The sequence below is a fragment of the Stigmatopora argus genome, chromosome 15 (assembly GCF_051989625.1).
Source record: "Stigmatopora argus isolate UIUO_Sarg chromosome 15, RoL_Sarg_1.0, whole genome shotgun sequence".
In the NCBI taxonomy this organism is placed as follows: Eukaryota; Metazoa; Chordata; class Actinopteri; order Syngnathiformes; family Syngnathidae; genus Stigmatopora; species Stigmatopora argus.
Window position 1 is genome coordinate 12,735,661 of NC_135401.1, and position 18,453 is coordinate 12,754,113.

Sequence of the window (18,453 nt, forward strand, 5' to 3'; positions counted from 1 at the left end):
ACAGTTTTATTTCTTAGGAGGCTCCAAGCACTTGGAAAAATGACTCTATCCGTGAGTATTGACATTTACAGTAAGGATACTTCTCAGGGAAGATTTTGTAGTTTAACTATTTTTAAACAGGATGCACTATTTTTCAAAAAGAAATTTCAAGAAGATGACTCCCAAAGAGAACTTTTGTAGTTTTGCAGCAAGAAAGTTCTAGAGTACATCAGTCGTCATCAGCACCTGCATCTTGTTTAATGACTGGTATACCTGGAAACAATACAAAAAGGGGGTAATGATTACCATTCCACTACACAAAGCAAGGATACTGCACATCAAATGATATTCAGTCCCTTGTGGGTGAGACTAGAACTTAATTGTGCACTGGAATCAAAGTGGTAAGGTTTCCCCAAGAGGTTTTTTCTTCAGTCCCCTTGAAATAACAGGATGAGCAGCATTGTAATACATCTTAGGAAGACCTTCTGGAATGCGTGTGCGGTCGATTGGTCGCCGGTCTTTTGGTCGCTGTCTTTTGGTTGCCGGTCTTTTGGTCACGGTCTTTTGGTCGCGGTCTTTTGGTCGCGGTCTTTTGGTCGCGGTCTTTTGGTCGCGGTCTTTTGGTCGCGGTCTTTTGGTCGCGGTCTTTTTGTCGTCGGTCTTTTGGTCGCCCCGACCGTGACAACGGGCGAACAAAAGACCGGCGACTAAAAGACTGACGACCAAAAGACCGGCGACCAAAAGACCGGCGACCAAAAGACCGGCGCCCAAAAGACCGGCGACAAAACAAGGTAAAACAACACGGTCTACGCATTAATAAAAGCCAACAATGGCCATGAGCAGTTTCACTGAGCCGACGTGAGTGTATAAGAGTTTGTATGTACATGCGTTGTCCCTTTAAGAAGGTACGTCAGTCAGGGTCTTAACAAGTTCTCCAACAAAAAACAATAAAAGTCCGGGAAATTTTGAGCTTTTCTTTAGCCTAATAATTACTAGGGCATTAAGTATGACTAAATAGTAATTTGCAGTTTGTATTTAGGGAATTTGAGCAACGATTTAAATGGTAATTATCACTTACCTTCCGGGCGACCAAAAGACCGGCGACCAAAAGATCGGCGACCAAAAGACCGGCGACCAATCGACCGTGTACCCTGGAATGGAGTATGTGCTTGCGTATATTGTGTATTTAAAGAAATCGTTGCGGACTATGAATTGAACAAGTCATTTTTTTAACTTTAGTTTACAAAAGCAAAGAAAACTAAGGCTGAGATGTAACTTCAGCAGGTCACACAGTTAATGGAAATTAGTGTTGCATCGATAATATTTGGGGGTTTATAATCCTGACCCTGTCAACTGGCTGTGTGGTATTGTTCAATGTTGAATCAGTACGTTTTTTTTGTAAATACACCTTTTTTCTGTTAATACTAAATTACTCCTTACTCACAGGACTGCACAGTTAGTAATTGTATAATAGCTTGCTCAGACGCTGTTAACTCGTTTGCTAGACGTCCAATCCATTTGACGCTATAAATAGATTAACGTCTGCTAGTGATAAACAGAATGGTGGCAGTTAAACTTGGCCAGAAGATCAACAAATTTAATTTTTACCTCATTGGATATCTAGAGGTCAAATCTGAGATGCCCAGCAGCAAAAAAAAAGTTAATTCACTGCAGCCCTCCCGCTTTAAATTGCATGGACGTTTGAAACTAATTGGTGAGAGGATGCATCTTTGCCAGGGGAAGAATTTTTTTTTAGCTCATTGGCTACTGTTGAAAGCGCTAGACGTCCAATCCATTTGAAATGGGAGGGCTGAAATTAGAAATAAACTCAATGGAATTTGCAACAGATAGATGATCGGAGGCACACAATTACACGTCTATCGTGGGAATGACAGGGTTTTTTTTTAGAGTGGCATGCGTAGCTGGTGGTCATCTTGGATAAGGTATCCAGTGACCAGCTAGATGTCGAAAAGTACATAATACGTATTGCAGCGTATCGGGACATTATTGTTTTGTACTCCCCAGTAAAATTTAAATGACGTATCAGTACTAGTAAAATGTGTCTTAGTTAAACTGGGATAGGTTTAAGATTCCAAATGATGTAAATATGTATTTAAGAAAATTGATTAAAGAGGGGAAAAAACTAAACTAAAGTTTACTTCCTAAACAGTGTATAAATGTTCCTTGTTTTTAATTTTCTGCATGGAGTTGTTTACTTCCCTATAAATGTTTTCTGTCAAAAACAAACCATATTGTATTTTTGCCAACATTCCATGTTTTTATTGAAATGATGTAAATTTGATGAACATAATTACCAGCAGTAGGATTATGAATAATGTCTTGTGTTCTGTATTACTTACCATCCAATTTTGTGAGCCTGGTTAACCTTTTCGTGGCTTCCTCCATCCATGTTCCTTCAGCGGTGTGTTTTTCTTCTAGAGGATTTCCTACAAAAAGCAGGTCTACCAGGCATGGTAGATCAGCCAGCTTGGAAAATTCCCCTGCAAAAAAAACGAAAAAAACCGTTTTTTTAGGAATTTCCATAATAAACACATAGTTTAGTGTCACTTTTCACACATCAGTTGTGTTGAGTGAACATATTACCCCAATCTTTGACTAGGTTATTGGACATATAGAGAACCCTTAGTTTTTTCATCAGATGCACACCCTTCATTTTCTCAATCAGGTTGTAAGAAATCCACAATTCTTCTAATGTGTCACCAACTGCATCCTGTGGAATCCATTCACACACAATATGAATGCAAATGTTATTCTGCGTTGTGTAACCAACAAAAATAAATACATGTTAAAGTTCTGAGCGAAACCACAGACTTGTACAAAATACTTGAAATGCAACAATATAATGTGTATACACTCGGTACACGGTCGACTGGTCGCCGGTCTTTTGGTTGCCGGTCTTTTGGTCGCCGGTCTTTTGGTCGCCCAGAAGGTAATTGATAATTACCATTTAAATCGTTGCTCAAATTCCCTAAATACAAACTGAAAATTACTATTTAGTCATACTTAATGTCCTAGTAATTATTTGGCTAATGAAAAGCTCCAAATTTCCCGGACTTTTATTGTTTTTTTGTTGGATAACTTGTTAAGACCCTGACTGACGTAGCTTCTTAAAGGTACAACGCATGTACATACAAACTCTTATACACTCACACGTCGGGTCAGTGAAACTGCTCATGGCCATTGTTGGCTTTTATTTGTGTAGACCGTGGTGTTTTACCTTGTTTTGTCGCCGGTCTTTTGGTCGTCGGTCTTTTGGTCGAAAAGACTGCGACCAAAAGACCGAGGACCAAAAGACCGAGGACCAAAAGACGGCGACCAAAAGACCGGCGACCAATCGACCGCACACGATACACTCACCAAGCCAGTGAAGGCCTTAATGTTATTTCTACCCAATGACAAAATTTTCAGGTTTTCTGGAAAAACAAAGAAAAATAACAGTGACAAGTCACAATATTTGATGTATTCACTGCATGTGTAATGAGATCCTTACTGAGTTCTCCTAAATTGGTTATTTTGTCGATGCAGTTTGTGGACAAGCTCAGCTTTCTGGAAATGTAGTAAAAAGATAATAAAAAGACAGGAACATATGCATTACAAAGGACAAATAGGCAGATAAACATCCAAAATTATTGTAGATATGCTGAATATCTTTGAAATGACTCACTCGCAACAGGGAATTTTGTTAAGCGCGTTATCTAACTTTTCAATCGGGGGAATTTGACCATAGAGCCTTATAACTTTAGCCTCCCCGCACTTTTCTCCAGTTTTCTCCTCCTGAATATGCAGAAACACACAAGGAACTTATATTTCAATCACTATTAGTTCATATTTCACAGCATTTTAAAACCTTTCCAGGAAATCAGGAATATTGTGATTTCTGTACCATCAAAACAAGGACCAAAACAGCAATTCCAGGAACATTCCTGCTGTCTTTATTGTGTTTTGGTACTGGTTTTGCTCATACATAAAGCAGCATAAGATGGATTTCTTAGCAAGGAAGAGTCAAGTTAAAAAATATTGCCACTGTATTTTTTACAGGTTTGGCATATGTCACTCACCCATTTGGTCAGAGCATCCTTTATTGTTGTTCCTTTAGCCTGAAACACGACCCAAAGAAGGAAATAACTACGCTAACTACTACAATAATATATTTTGAGGTGGCCTAATTTTCTGCTAGACAGAAATACCAAAATAATTACTCACCGCCATTTTAAGAGGACACTGCGGTTGCTATGACAACAATAGTAAACAAGCAAGGCGCAGTTACCGCCCACTTTATCCGTCTGAGGTTAACTCTTTTCCCAAAAGCTGTATTATGTCATCTCTGAAATAGCATGGTTAGATGCACATTAAAGACGCACAAAACTTGAAGGCATTCCGAAAATACCCACATTTTCATACGTCAACATCTATTACTACTACACTTTCAGCTTGTCCTATGAGGGGTCATCACAGTGAATCAACCTTTTTCGACTTCACCATGTCCTTTGTATCATCATTTCTCTACACCAACCACTCTCATGTCCTCCCTTACATTCATTCATTTTCTGAACCGCTTATCCTCACAATGGTCGCAAGGGGTGCTGGAGCCTATCCCAGCTGACTTCGGCCACCCTGAATTGGTGGCCAGCCAATCGCAGGGCACGAGGAGACAGACAACCATTCACGCTCATACTTAGGGGCAATTTAGAATGTCCAACCAGCCTACCATGCATGTCTTTAGAATGTGGGAGGATGCCGGAGTACCTGGAGGAAACCCACGCAGGCTGGGGGAGAACATGCAAACTCCACACAGGTGGACCGACCTGGATTTGAACCAAGGACCGCAGAGCTGTGAGGCCGACGCGCTACGTCACTGGGCCGCCCAGCGGTCAGTGAGTTAATAATAATAATCACATACATATACTAAAAAGGACTGGTGGAACGAGTGGTTAGCGCGTCGGTCTCGCAGCTCTGGGGTCCTAGGTTCGAATCCAAGTCACGTCCACCTGTGTGGAGTTTGCATGTCCTGCGTGGGTTTCCTTCGGGTACTCCGGTTTCCTCCCACATTCCAAAAACATGCACGGTAGGTTGATTGGACTCTTTAAATTTCCCCTGAGTGTGCATGGTTGTCCGTCTCCTGGTGCCCTGCAATCGGCTGGCCACCGATTCAGGGTGTCCCCCCGGCTCCAGCACCCCCCGCGACCCTAATGAGGATAAAGCGGTTCAGGAAATGAGATAAGGCAGGTGCCAAAGTGTAAAGTACGTACTTTGAAACTCAGAAAATGACATGATATATATAAAAAATAATTACAGAAGCTTATTGCATTCACCGTAAAAATCAAAAAAAGCCCTTGCTTGAATAATTAATTCAAAAAACAACCTGAGAAAAAAATAATTTGAAAAACAATGAAGAAAAAAAATTAAGAAAAAAAACTACCCCAGAAAATTAATTAACTTGAAAAACGGAGGTTTCAAAAATTAGATAATTGAAAAAACAACCCCAAAAATAAATTAATTTGAAAAACGGCCATTTTTTAATTTTAAGGTGAATGCCATAAGCTTCCGTAAATAATAAATAATGTCACTATTCCTGTACTTTGTCGTAAAATCCTTTATTAAGGTACCCACACAACCTCTTTCCCCCCTGAAGCCTGTTCTTATTTTTCAAAGCGACCTAAAAATACACTCAGGAAGCAATCGGAAAACGTAGTGTACATCCACGCACGTCCACGCTCAAGCGCCAGTACGCGCAGCCAGAGGTGCAGTGGCAGCTAATGCTTCACAGCACCCTTTCTATATATGTGCTGTCATAGTGCAGACAGCGGTTGTAAACATGGCGACGGACGGGATGGTGCTGACCAACCACGACCATCAGACCCGAGTGGGAATTCTGACTGGTAAGAACGTGTGGGAGGTAAGGTAGTCAAATGGCCCGAAATTGCAAAGCTACGTGCCGCTTTCCCGTCGTTTGCCGCTGCTCGACGGTGTCACGAAACGAGCTGTTTTCACTGCAGAGCTAGCCGTGGTTAGCCACTATGCTAACCGGTTCCATTGACTGTCATTGGTCTCACGCTAGCATCTAGCTGTTTGACAGGTCAGACAGATGTTGCATACGGTTTTAACCCACAGACAAGCTTTTCTGTGTTGATATTTATAATGCAATAATTCCGTGTGGGATGAAAACACTTGATTCCACGTGATCGGTCACTATTTTTTGATTAGATTCACGCTGCTATAGCGAGATATTTTAATCAGCACCAAAGCATGTAGGACAGGGGACGTCTGTAAAATACTTTCAAAATTAGGGTTTGTCCTCGCCACAAATCAGCGTTGGAAAAGGCCAAAACGTTAAATGTATGCTTTATTGTGAAGATCATTTGTACATTTCCTGTAGAGGTCCTTTTTCGTTGCTACCTTGATGCTGGGAAGTGGTATAATTTTTTAGCAATGTAACGACTGTGCAACCCACCAAGCCTATGAGCTGCATTATTCATGTGTTTCTGCAGATTTGTTGCCTGCTTTTACGGGAGTATTTCGTTTTCACGACTGCACTGTCACATTGACAGACATCTTGACTGTGCAGCCTGCACGTGTAACCTTTCATTTCAAGAATTTTAATCTGTAAATCATAAATCAAATGCTTGCAAATTTAATTAGAAGGCCAAAGCCGTCACCGGGGTAAAAATGAATTCTCCTCTGCAGGTTGTTCAGGAGCTTCATTAATTCGTTCGCCGATGTTTTCCTCAGAGTCGAGAAGATGGGAATGGGGACTAACGGGGAGTCGTGTGGCAGTCACCAGTAGGCCTACTGCCTCCTCTTCAAGGGAGGAGGGGACGTGCTCAAAATGCTCAAAGAGGATGCAAGGCATCCAGCATCTTACTGCGAAAGATTTTGTAGTGGTTTTTGACATGGTAGTGTTTTGTATGCAAATTGTTGTTAACAGATCTGATATATCGAACACACTTGAGTACTATCATCTTAAATCATGACCCATCCATGCAGTGTTGTGTTTTTAGAATTGTACGCTGGCATTTGAGTAGAAAATTGTCTTTAATTGGATGAAAAGCATTCCCTTGGGTCACTTAATCTTACTTTTAGGGCATTTTCGGGCCTTGTTAACTCATTCGCTGCCATTGACGCGGCTCAAGACGTTTGATTTATTTTGATTGGTGAGGGCTGATGAGATATTCCGGTTCCAGCACCCCTCGAGACCGTTGTGAACATAAGCAGTTCAGAAAATGAATGAAACCACTGCTGAACTAATGTTTTTTTATGTCTATGATTTGGGGAACCTTGTTCAAATTGGGGGAAAAAGATGTTTAAATTTGCCTTTTATCCCCTTCCCAATATATTTCGAAGGTATCGGTAGATCCTCAAAACTAGGTGGCTCGGAATCACATGCAAAAATAGGTGATTGGGACATATCTTTTAATGTAAACAGGCAATCTATTAGCCCTTTATATTCATTATAGTTAAGTGACAGAGTATTGACTAAGGAATATTAGCGGGTTATAGTTTACAATAGTTTACAATTCTATGACCGGTATGAATGTTAAAAATATTCAGGAAATATTTTATCAAAAGTTTTGGCGATTTTGACAACTTGATTCTTTCTCATTAATATTATCAGTTATTATTTTGATTAATTCCAATATTATAACAAGCATTCCAGAATGTTTTCCAAGTATCAGTCCTTTGCAGGCTCTTTCAAAACAAACTTATTTATCACAGTCTATAGAACTGTATCAGCGTAATTTATGAGTTTTAAATTAAGTTCCTATAGGATGACACAGAAAGAAAAAGTAAAAAAAAGTTTTGTATTTTCCAACTGTTGCATTTTGATAGTGGGTGTGTAAAGTGGGACCTGCAGTCCTTTTTTTTATGGCACAAGTAATTTACAACTCAGATGTGTATGGAGGAGCATTGCAAAACTGGTGGTGGTGGGGGCTCAAGTAATGTACTTGTGTGCACCAAACCTGCCAGACACCCCGAGGGTAGCTTGAGTGCTAAACGTCCTGGAGAGAGACCTGTGCTCACATCCCATCAGTGTCTAGCATGATTGGCATTCAATACTTCAGCACCACAAAGTTGACAGTTTAGCCATCATGCCCCGTTTTTCCACAGATTAGAGAAGGTTTATACTGAGTACTTGTGACAGATGCAAGAGTTGGAATGACATGTTGTTTCACTGCCTGCAAAACATCTAGTCATAACCAGTTTTGTTCACTAGCTACGTTTGCATCCAGCAAAAACCCTACCATAATCATGTTTTTGGCAGTAACCCATTTATGCAAGGCAAGGTAAACGTCTTCCAAAACCCATATTCTGTTTTTAAACCGCCTGGATGGAGAGCTCAAAAAGTTACTCGCTCTGTTTTCTTCTTCTTCTTCTTCTTGTTCTGCTTTGTAGGGACACAAATTTAACTGGTTACCCCTAGGTTATTTTTGGTCTCCTGCTAAGGAGTTCTATCTTTTACAGTACATGTGCAGGAAGGAAGTCACTTCACATTTTTTCACCAATGCAAAATTTGGTGCAAATATACTGCATTCCAGTGGCGGTCCGTGCATTTTCTCGTAGCGCCTTCAACAAATCAATTCAACCCTCAAAAACTATTTTATGGCTATAAAACCTCTACTGCAGCTACAGCTGCGACACATAAAAATAATCAATAAATCAATGCACAAAAATGGGGTAAAATCCACTTCCTAGCAGCATTTAATGATTAAATACAAATACTGGAGCTTTTCAGACATTACAACCGGGCCAGGGGGGTGATTTCCCCGGGAAAAGACAGCGATGGACGTCAATGGCGAAACGGCAAAAATTGCACTAAAATGGGGTAAAATCCACTTCCTAGCAGCATTTAGTGATTAAATACAAACACTGCAGCTTAAATACAAACACTGGAGTTTTTCAGATATCAGAACCGGGCCCACAATTGAAATATTATTTAGGAATATAGCCATATTTTACTCACCAAAAAATCCTTTTTAACTGTACACAATAACCATCCTCCTTTCTTTCTTCTTTCTTTTCTATCGCCATCGAAGCTAACGCTGAAATTCGAGCCTGTCCTGTCGTATTACTGGCATAGTCCGTCTTGAAAATGGCTTTAAATCGACACAACAATATATTTGCTTGTGCAGCTTGCTCCAGCTACAGTTTGGTAGCTCTGGCTAATCACTAGCCAATCATAGTTGGTGAAAACGATGACGTATCCCTACGCCTGAGAGAAGGCAATGACGTATCCCTACGCCTGTGACAAGGCATTGTGGTGTTGCCAACTCGAAATATGATTGGTTAAAGCAACAGTCTTATCCACGCTTGTTTAATGCAGCAGAGCCTGCAGAACTGATTGTGAAGGCCTTGAGGTAGATTTCTGAGCCTGGTAACAAATAATGGCTGAAATGTGATTGGTTAAATGCTTCAATATGAAAACACATCTGGAGTGCAACCAGGGGGAAAAGCAATGAGAAGGAAGCTAACAGAGAATTTGGAATTATTTAATAAGTATTGATGGACAAAATATAATATATCATACAGATATTTCTTAGGCCAGCAGAGAAGACCTTGAAGGCCCTGATGGCCCGCCACTGGTGTGTTCACTGGTTAGCTGTGAACATGTTAAATAAGATGAGTGCCAATTTGGTAAATGACAAGGATTATGACTGAGTCATTTAGGTCAACAGCTATACGGTCTTATAGTGCAAAATATATTGAACCCAGGCAGATGTCCCACTAAACCATACATTACCCTTAGCACAGATTTTAGCTTTAAATATAAGAATATATCTTAGTGACCAATCCATAGACACTAGATTTGAGGAAAAAAAATGACAGATAATATATATCGCAATACAAAACATCACAATACGCATCGAGTTTGGAATAAAAATGGATTGTGATATGGAGCCTGGAAAGGAGGCACTCATTTGAGTCAGAACTCCAGCATTGACATTAACCATGCACAGGACGACACCATGTAGAAATTAAAGGGGTTTAAACTTAGTCAAACCTATATTTTATCTGTTTGAGGCATAAGTAGCTCCTTGGCTACTCATGCGATATTGATATTATTTTTTGAGTAACAAGAGGCACACCATCTTTAATTTGTTTTATGATAATAATAATAATAATAATAATAATAATAATAATAATAATAATAATAATCGGACATGGGCTTTGTCATCATCATTGATTCGACAAAAGCCTAATTGTCATCATACCCAAAAACTGTATGACGAAATTGGTAGTGCTTCTCCATAAGGTGCGCTTTCCAGGCAAAAGGCCCAAATATGTGATAATTTCAGACTCGTTGGTATTCTGCCGTGATGGCTACATCGCATCATCCCCCGAGCGGATCACTTACCTCTCTCACTGTCTCCTCACTTACCTTCAGTCAGCCAGTAGGAGGCAGATCACCGCCCAACGTCTTTTCATGTTACCTCACCCCGAAGTTATTACACAGAAGGAATTGTGTGTCGTGCTACCGCAAGTTTAGAGTCCTGATTGATGTGGGGAAAAAAACTGTCCTTAAGCCCATTTGTCCGTACTTTGTGAGACCTGTAGCGTCTGCCAGAGGGCAGCAGCTGGAACAGGTTGTGACCAGGGTGGTATGGGTCCCCGACAATGTTCCTGGCTCTGCTGAGGTAACGAGGGCTGGCAATGTCTTCCAGTGAGGGCAGAGAGCAGCCGACGATCTTCTGGGCAGTGTTAATCACTCTCTGCATGGCCTTTCTGTCTGCTGCCGTGCTTCCAGCGTACCACACTGTAATGCAGTATGCAGGATGCTCTCCACAGTTGCTCTATAGAAGGTTACCAGAAGCTTAGTGTCCAAGTTGTTCCTCCTGAGTACCCTGAGGAAATGGAGTCGTTTCTGAGCCTTCTTCACTACTGCTGTGGTGTTTGTAGACCAGGAGAGCTTATCCGTGACGTGGACCCCCAGGAATTTAAAGGACTGGACCCTGTCGACACATACTCCATTTATGAGGAATGGGGCCAGATCTATGCTGTTTGCGAAAGTCCAGGATTATTTCTTTAGTTTTCGTGGTGTTCAGTGTGAGACTGTTCACCGAGCACCCGAGACTGTTTGTTGACCTCATCTCTGTATGAAATTAAATCGTTCCAGAAATGGTTGTGTAACTTGGATTTTTTTTTTGTAAGTAGAAGCATATTTTACATTGACTTAACATAATTCGTTCCACGGACTTTATTCCTACCCCTATATCGTTTAAAAATTATAAAAGTACAAATTTTGTACGAAATATGTACGCAAATTAGGGATTTCCTGATACTGACTTTTTGACTTCCGAGCCAATCCTATTTTTCTCAAGATATGTTTTGTGAATGTACATTTTAAGTCCAGTTTAAAAAAAAAAAGCAAATGTAATATAACCAGTGAATGATTAATCACATTGTTTGACTTAAAGTCAAGAAATGCTCTCTTCACAAATATTACAAGATTTTCAGTTACGATCATTAGTTTATAAAGAAAATTAGACAGAGACATATTTGCCTATTGGTTTGATTTAGGTTCGAACTTTATTTGATCCCGTATTTGGGAAATTTCTTGGTTGCACTAGCAAGACAGACACAAGACACACAAGACATTGTAGACCTAGGTAAAAAACTGAATACCAAAATGCAATAAAAAAAAGACAAAACACAAAACGAGCAAGAGCGGACGGATTTTTACGGATTTATACGAATAGCAGTTGAAGTTTTAGTAGTTCTGCACAAGTTCTTTTGGCCTGTCATAAAATGTGACCTTCTCCCCAGTCAGTGACAGTTGTTTCAAGAACTTGGCTGAGGACAGAAGTGGGGTCAACTTGAAGGACCTGGTCCATGATCCGTCATTGTAAGTCTGCAAACACAGATTTTTACATTTACAGGTTCTTCTAATTCTTTCTCTCAAAATGCAGGTTAGGTGGGGTCATCGCTGACTATAAAATCGTTCCAGATGAGATTGATGAAATCAAGGTATAAATAATAAGTTGTAATAAATTGAACACATGAAAATAATTTGATGAACATTAAAAATGTGTAAATATTAAGTCTATATATTTGAAGAGCCTAACACATTATCCAATCTGATTTAAGAGATCGATTGTAGTTCTTCATTCTCCAATTTTGTTTGTACAGGAAACCCTTTTAGAATGGTGTGATGACGAGGAGCTTAATCTCATTCTCACTACAGGAGGAACAGGATTCGCACCACGAGATGTTACTCCAGAGGTATTCCCATTTAATCTCTAAAACAACCACTACATAACCCCCCTCAATTTAACTATACACTGTCTTTTTGAGTCAGGTTTTAACCAAGATAAGCCCTTAATACAGTGCATCTCAGCAAATTGAATATTTTTTAATAAAGTTAAGACACCATTTAATTTTTACCACGCGTAATAGTCTAATGTAAATAATTGCTTGGAAGTAGACCTGGGTGATATGAAATTATTATCACGATTAAAAAAATAAAATATCAGTCTATTGATAATTATCACAATAACTATCACCTCTTTTTTCTTTCAAATTTGAAACTTCAAACTTCTGTAAATAAGTAAATAAATTGATGAAAGTAACTGTTACCTTACTTTATAAGAAGAGAACATAAAATATCATGATTTGAAAAATTATTTTTGTTATTCTGTTGTACAATAAAGATAACACAACTCCCTCCTAACACTATGAAAAGTAAAAAATAATAAAACGGCAACAACAACGCACTCGTAAACGGAACAAACAAATTTAAATTAACTTGGATTAATATATACTGACACACTCAAACATACGTTTAATGTAACTTTACACAAAACTGAATTCTAATTTTGTTTTAATCTTTTTTTACCTTCGTTCTGGCCGGGTTAGTTGTTTGCCACGCCTCCACCCTCACGTTCGCTATCGATGGGATTTTTGCTGTTGTACTATTCCCTTCAAAATATTCCGAAAATGATGCACACAGATGGCCTCACAATAGGATAACACACGACCACTTGCCAACGAGAAGTAGTCTTGAATTAGCGATCACTCCGCCAACGGGAGCTAACATGCTAAGGGGGGGAAACATGAAATGCAACCTCCTACCCACGTATTGATTGTGGGTAATGAAGTTTTATTCTGAGAAAGGGTGGCATTGGCAATAGGTGTTGTCTGCACGAGTATACTTCATTACCCAGAAAGCCCTCTTTTTGCCTGCGCATGCGCGGTGTGCATTTCCTGGTCCATGTGTAGGCGAAAGAAACCGTTCAGTGCTCGTAGATATCTGCTATACACGAAAGAGATGCGGCAAAAAAGACAGTGCGCTACAATGATAAACAGCCTCTCATGTCATGGCCACCTGGCTTGGTCCCATCTCGAAATTTTGATCGTATCGCGGGCGAATTATTCGATCGAAATTTTCGTCGGACCACGAGCTGATCGTAGGTCGAGGTACCACTGTAATCTACTTAAGGCATCATCACCATGGGTAAGCCAACTATTATGTTAATATTGCCGCGTTGCATTTTTACGGTTTTAATCGCTTAATGAGGGGAATTGCAATCATTAATAAGGTGAGCATTTAGCCGAGGTGGACAGGTATATAAGAGAGAACCTTGAAACCTGGATAGTGGTTGTTGTGAGACAGCCAAATGAGTAGACTTGAATGCTTTTATTGTCATTATAAGAGATAGAATGAGAGCGATGGAATGAGAGCCCAGTAGAGGGTAGCGAGGTTCTAAAGGGAGAATCAATGCATCCGCGTCAATATTTTCAAAATAAAATATCGGATAAGGAAATGCATTTAATTTTGGGGGGATTTCGTAACTTGGATCTTCTTCGTATCTCGAGTCACTCATTTGCATATAAAAATCTTTCGTAACCTGAAAATTTCGTACCTAGAGGTATTCGTAAGTAGAGGTATTCATAAGTAGAGGTATTCGTAAGAAGAGGTATCACTGTATTGCGATATCACCAAAACGATATACTGTCACAACTATTCTTGAATGAACTTTTTCCTTTGCCTCATGTTATAATATCATAATGTGTGATTTAATCAATTGTTGACTGTCGGGCCTTGTTTCACACTAGGCAACCAGAGAAGTGATTGAGAGGGAAGCTCCAGGCATGGCTCTGGCAATGCTAATGGGTTCTCTGAACGTTACACCGCTGGGGATGTTGTCTAGGTGAAGATCCCAATTCTTCTCAGCCCACATTACCTGTTTTATCTCACAAATCTCTTTTATTGTACCTTTTTCACATGCCTTCATTAACAATTTTAATTCCAGGCCTGTCTGTGGTATCCGTGGTAAAACTCTGATCATCAACCTACCAGGGAGCAAGAAGGGCTCTCAGGTACTTCACTCAGATTTTCTGCCACTTTAGATTGACTCTCAAAGGGTACATTTACTTCAGGCGTATTCACACCTGCCCTGTATGGTCCGGATCAAATCTATGTAGTCCGTCATGCACATATTTTGGGCTGGTATGAATACAAACCAACAAACTCTGCTCTGAATCTCTGCTTTTTGTAGAACAGTGTTTCCCAATCACGGTGCCACGACACACTGGTGTGCCGTGAGCAATGGTCGGTGTGCCACGGGAAATTTCAAGAACTCATAAAATGTAATATTCAGAGATAAAAATTAATATGACTATAACAACATTAAAAGTGAATTATTAGAAGGTTAAAATCTAAATATGATGAACGTTAAATTATAGATTATACTATTACAAGATTCAAATTGTGAAACAGTCATTTTGTTGCTTATTTTTCTCTAGCATCAACTGGAACTTGTCTGGTTTCTAGGGCATCAACTTTTGCCGATGTAAAGTCTGTGTGATCACAACATTTTTTTGTGTGTAATATTAGGAGATTAAGTAATATTTGGAGAAAAGTCATAAAATTATGCGATTAAAAACATTACATTACATACTTTTGCATCATTTGACTGGAAGTTGTTCAGGGTCTGCAGACATCAACGTATGATGACATTAGGTCAGTGTGAAAAATTTGATTTTGGACGTTTATTTGATTCCTGCTGATAAAACTTTGATGAGAATGACTATTGCTAATCTAGGCGACATAGTTTAAAATTTAAAGATTTTCAGATGGTGGCGTCCATTGAGATTCTTTTCAATGCAAAAAGACTGTTGTAGAAGATGGGATTCTTTTGGATTAGTCAAGCTGTAGCCCCCAATTTTAACTGGAGCTGTTTACAGCCGAATGTGAAACGGTTGGGATAAATATAAGCACCTCCAAATCTGAGACCATGGTCCTCCTCCAGAAAAGGGTAGAGTGCTAGTCCTGTCTCAAGTGGCAGTTGTTCAAGAATCTCTGAGTTCACTAATGAAGGAAGATTGTCTGACAGGCATATTTGTGTGGTCTCTCCTGTGACAATTGGCCAATTTAATTAGTTTTAGTTTGATATCGTTAATAGTATTGATACACGAGAACCAATACCGCACTACACTGATATCATCGCTATAAGTGAGTACTAAGAAAGTGTTCAATATGTACCTTTAGATATCTAGTTTCTAACTGATAGACGCCACCTATCCACACTGCTATAAATAAAGAATCGCTCGTCGCCCCTTCGCACGAAGCGTGTGGCGTCCATTTGACGCAGGAGGGTGGCAGCTAATTAATGTTTGTTCATTCACTGCTGGTGCCGTCAAAGGCAGACAATGATTTCAGCAGTGTCTGCTTAGTATTAAAATACAAAAATATGTATGATAATAAATTATAATATTTTTTTTTTTAAAACATGCCATCAGTAGGATAACGGCATCATCCAATACAACAGAGCCGGTTGTTGGAATTGGTAGCAAAAAAAGGATATTGGTGCAGGACTAGTTGTCACCTTTGTAATTTTGTGTGTTGTTTTTTTTCCCCAGGAGTGTTTTCAATTTATCCTTCCTGCTTTGCCTCACGCCATTGACCTGTTGCGTGACGCGACTGTCAGGGTTAAATGTGTACATGCCGCGCTAGAGCAACTACCTTCTCCTTCTCTGCTACCCAACGCACACACCAATGCGCATGCCCACTCCATGCATACCATGGAGCGTGGCACACAGTGCGAAGAAGAAGACGATGAAGAGGAAGACCGGCGGAGAGGTCGACATGCACACCACCATCACCAGCACGGCTCCTCCCACATCACCGCAGCTGCTATCGCTGCAAAGGTAACAGACTGGCGGCTCATGCAGTTCTACATTTGCAAAATTGATCACAAAAACTTTTAGAAGCTGAGCCCAAACTATAACTGTATTGGCTGCTATCACATGGTGCACTGCACGCTATTTTTCTCTTTTATGGTGTAATGTTACGGTCCGTGCAGTTTTCCCTCCAATTTTGCGGATAATGTAGACCAGATATTGCTGCGGTAATTGAAAAACTGCTAAAGAGGATCACCCGTATTATATCTACATGCCTTACATGTTTTCGTGTCTATACGATAACAAGGGTATATATTAAACGTTGCAGTTATATGCATGTGTAAATACTTTAATTTATTAATATTTTAATATAATCTAATATAGTAAATGTGTAAATAGGTTAAGTATTTATGTAATGAAAACTCTTCTTCCCTTAATTTGAATCCAAAAGAAAGATGAAAGACCTTTGCAGTACGATGAAGATGAAGTATATATAATTCAAATGAATATTTACTGCACGGGTTGATGCGGATGAGTGGTTAGTGCGTCGGCCTCACAATTCTGGGGTCCTGGGTTCAAATCCAGGTCGGTCACCTGTGTGGATTTGCATGTTCTCCTAGGCCTGCGTGGGTTTCCTCTGGGTACTCCGGTTTCCTCCCACATTCCAAAGACATGCATTGCCCCTTGGTATAAGTGTGACCGTGAATGGTTTTCTCTCTCCTCGTGCCCTGCGATCGGCTGGCCACCGATTCAGGGTGTCCCCCTGCCTCGTGCCCGAAGTCAGCTGGGATAGGCTCCTGCACCCCTCGTGACCTTAGTGAGGATAAAGCGGTTCAGAAAATGAATGAATGAATGGTTATTGAGAGCTTTATTCCAAGTCAAGTAATGCCTCTTCGTCAGATTCGAGCGGCGTCCAAGGCGAAGCAGGAGCCTCTGCAGGAACCTTTTGGTGCACCAGGAACATGGTGATTGGGAGTTGTGACTGCTGTTTCTTTTTGTTGTACTAATATGGTTTTGTACAAGGACATGACACCGTCAAGATAATGGCCAAATTCGATGGCTACAAACATGTTGTCATCAATCTCAGGGATGTTTTGTTGCAAATTATGTGCCATATTGAAGATTTCTTGCTGATTTCTCAAAGTAAAACCACATTCTTCATCCTCAGTGTTGTCATCGTTGTCCTCTTCTTCCTAACTCCCCGATTTTATCATTTCGATGAGATTCTTATCAGTTTTGGGCGGTTGAGTGGCTCTTGTGCACAACTCCATCGTCATGTCTGAGAAGCCTAGCCTGGACCAACTTCACATCCTTATTGACGGCTAAGTGATGAACCTCAGGCATAAATCCCTCAAATAAAATTATGGTATTTTCTTCATATCATAAATGGCATCCTTCTAATTATAGTAATTCATCTGGCAGTTCTTCTTTTCCGGCTGGCTACCGGTTTTCTTCTAGGTCCCCCAACCGTTCTTCTCTTTGGCGGGCAGCCGGCCGTTCTTTTTCTGCTTTTTTTCAAGAAGACTACATTAATTAAATAATTTTGAAATTTTTATGAACATTTTTTGATTTTGGGAAATACCGCGATAGGCTGAAGTCGCAAAGTGGCGAGGGATGAGAGTAGTCTTGTTCATACAAGGGTGTTCAAATTCTTAATAACAAATAAAATGAAATCTCTTAATTATAACTGTCAAAACTCATGCCTCGCTTTTCTTCTATGGCTCAAGATTGGTTATTCGAGAAGACACAAACACAAGGGAAATTGCAAAACAAAAACAACAAGATAGAGACAAGGATGATAGTTGATCCAAGATGGCGGCGTGCACGGGTGCAGCTGCTCTTTGCTGTGTTTTGTTTTCTCAGTCTTATCGTTTTTTACGAACATCTGCGAGGCCAACATTTTCTACAGTCGCCAGGATTTAATTACTATTTACCTTTCCAGGTAGTGACTTTTTATATTACTTCTTTATGGTTTTTTTTTACTGGGAAAACACACTTTGTGGAGTAGCACCACCAATTTCGTTATATGCAGCTGTGTATGATGACAATAAAGGCTTTTGATTTGATTTGATTGATTTGATAGTGTAGGACAAAAGCTATTGCTGATATTAATTTTTCCACACCCCGCCAGGATATTTGTACATTTTCATTAAATTCCATATTGTTCGAACTCTTAACCAGTCAGATTCCAAGGTGTTCATTGTCATGTACAGTACATTGGTATGTATGAAAATTCACACACCTGCTTTGTTTAAGTAAAATGCTCACAATACGGTGATATTGCCATATCATGTCATTCATGTGTTCATCTCTGACAACGTGTTTGAGTGTGACCCT

General features: G+C 39.9%; 2 protein-coding genes across 3 annotated transcripts in view; one reads left to right on the plus strand and one right to left on the minus strand.

The window, feature by feature from the left end:
- Nucleotides 1-128: 128 nt before the first annotated feature.
- On the minus strand, nucleotides 129-4,616 carry dnal1 (dynein, axonemal, light chain 1). Its single transcript, XM_077621155.1, has 8 exons — nucleotides 4,204-4,616; nucleotides 4,059-4,097; nucleotides 3,665-3,774; nucleotides 3,491-3,546; nucleotides 3,358-3,413; nucleotides 2,584-2,710; nucleotides 2,340-2,480; nucleotides 129-252 (listed from the first exon to the last, which is right to left on the minus strand). Exons 1-8 carry the CDS (start codon nucleotides 4,207-4,209, stop codon nucleotides 209-211), a joined length of 579 nt encoding a protein of 192 aa, XP_077477281.1. The 5' UTR covers nucleotides 4,210-4,616; the 3' UTR covers nucleotides 129-208.
- A 1,168-nt stretch (nucleotides 4,617-5,784) lies between these two features.
- Nucleotides 5,785-18,453, plus strand: part of gphna (gephyrin a) — a 28,982-nt gene continuing 16,313 nt past the window's right edge. Inside the window, exons 1-7 of one of the 2 annotated variants that reach the window (XM_077621003.1) lie at nucleotides 5,785-5,879; nucleotides 11,761-11,839; nucleotides 11,904-11,961; nucleotides 12,124-12,216; nucleotides 14,050-14,144; nucleotides 14,247-14,313; nucleotides 15,856-16,143. In XM_077621003.1, the coding sequence (XP_077477129.1) occupies nucleotides 5,816-5,879; nucleotides 11,761-11,839; nucleotides 11,904-11,961; nucleotides 12,124-12,216; nucleotides 14,050-14,144; nucleotides 14,247-14,313; nucleotides 15,856-16,143 (744 nt within the window). In that variant the 5' untranslated portion in view covers nucleotides 5,785-5,815. The remainder of the gene's footprint in view (nucleotides 5,880-11,760; nucleotides 11,840-11,903; nucleotides 11,962-12,123; nucleotides 12,217-14,049; nucleotides 14,145-14,246; nucleotides 14,314-15,855; nucleotides 16,144-18,453) is intronic. The other variant, XM_077621002.1, reaches the window with a different exon arrangement.

What these genes read in the sequence shown, in the direction of transcription:
- dnal1 (XM_077621155.1), bottom strand. An exon ending in AGGATGCTCTGACCAAATGG is followed by an intron (nt 3,775 to 4,058) that starts GTGAGTGACATA and finishes CTGCATATTCAG; the next exon opens with GAGGAGAAAACTGGAGAAAA. An exon ending in TAACCTAGTCAAAGATTGGG is followed by an intron (nt 2,481 to 2,583) that starts GTAATATGTTCA and finishes TTTTTTTTGCAG; the next exon opens with GGGAATTTTCCAAGCTGGCT.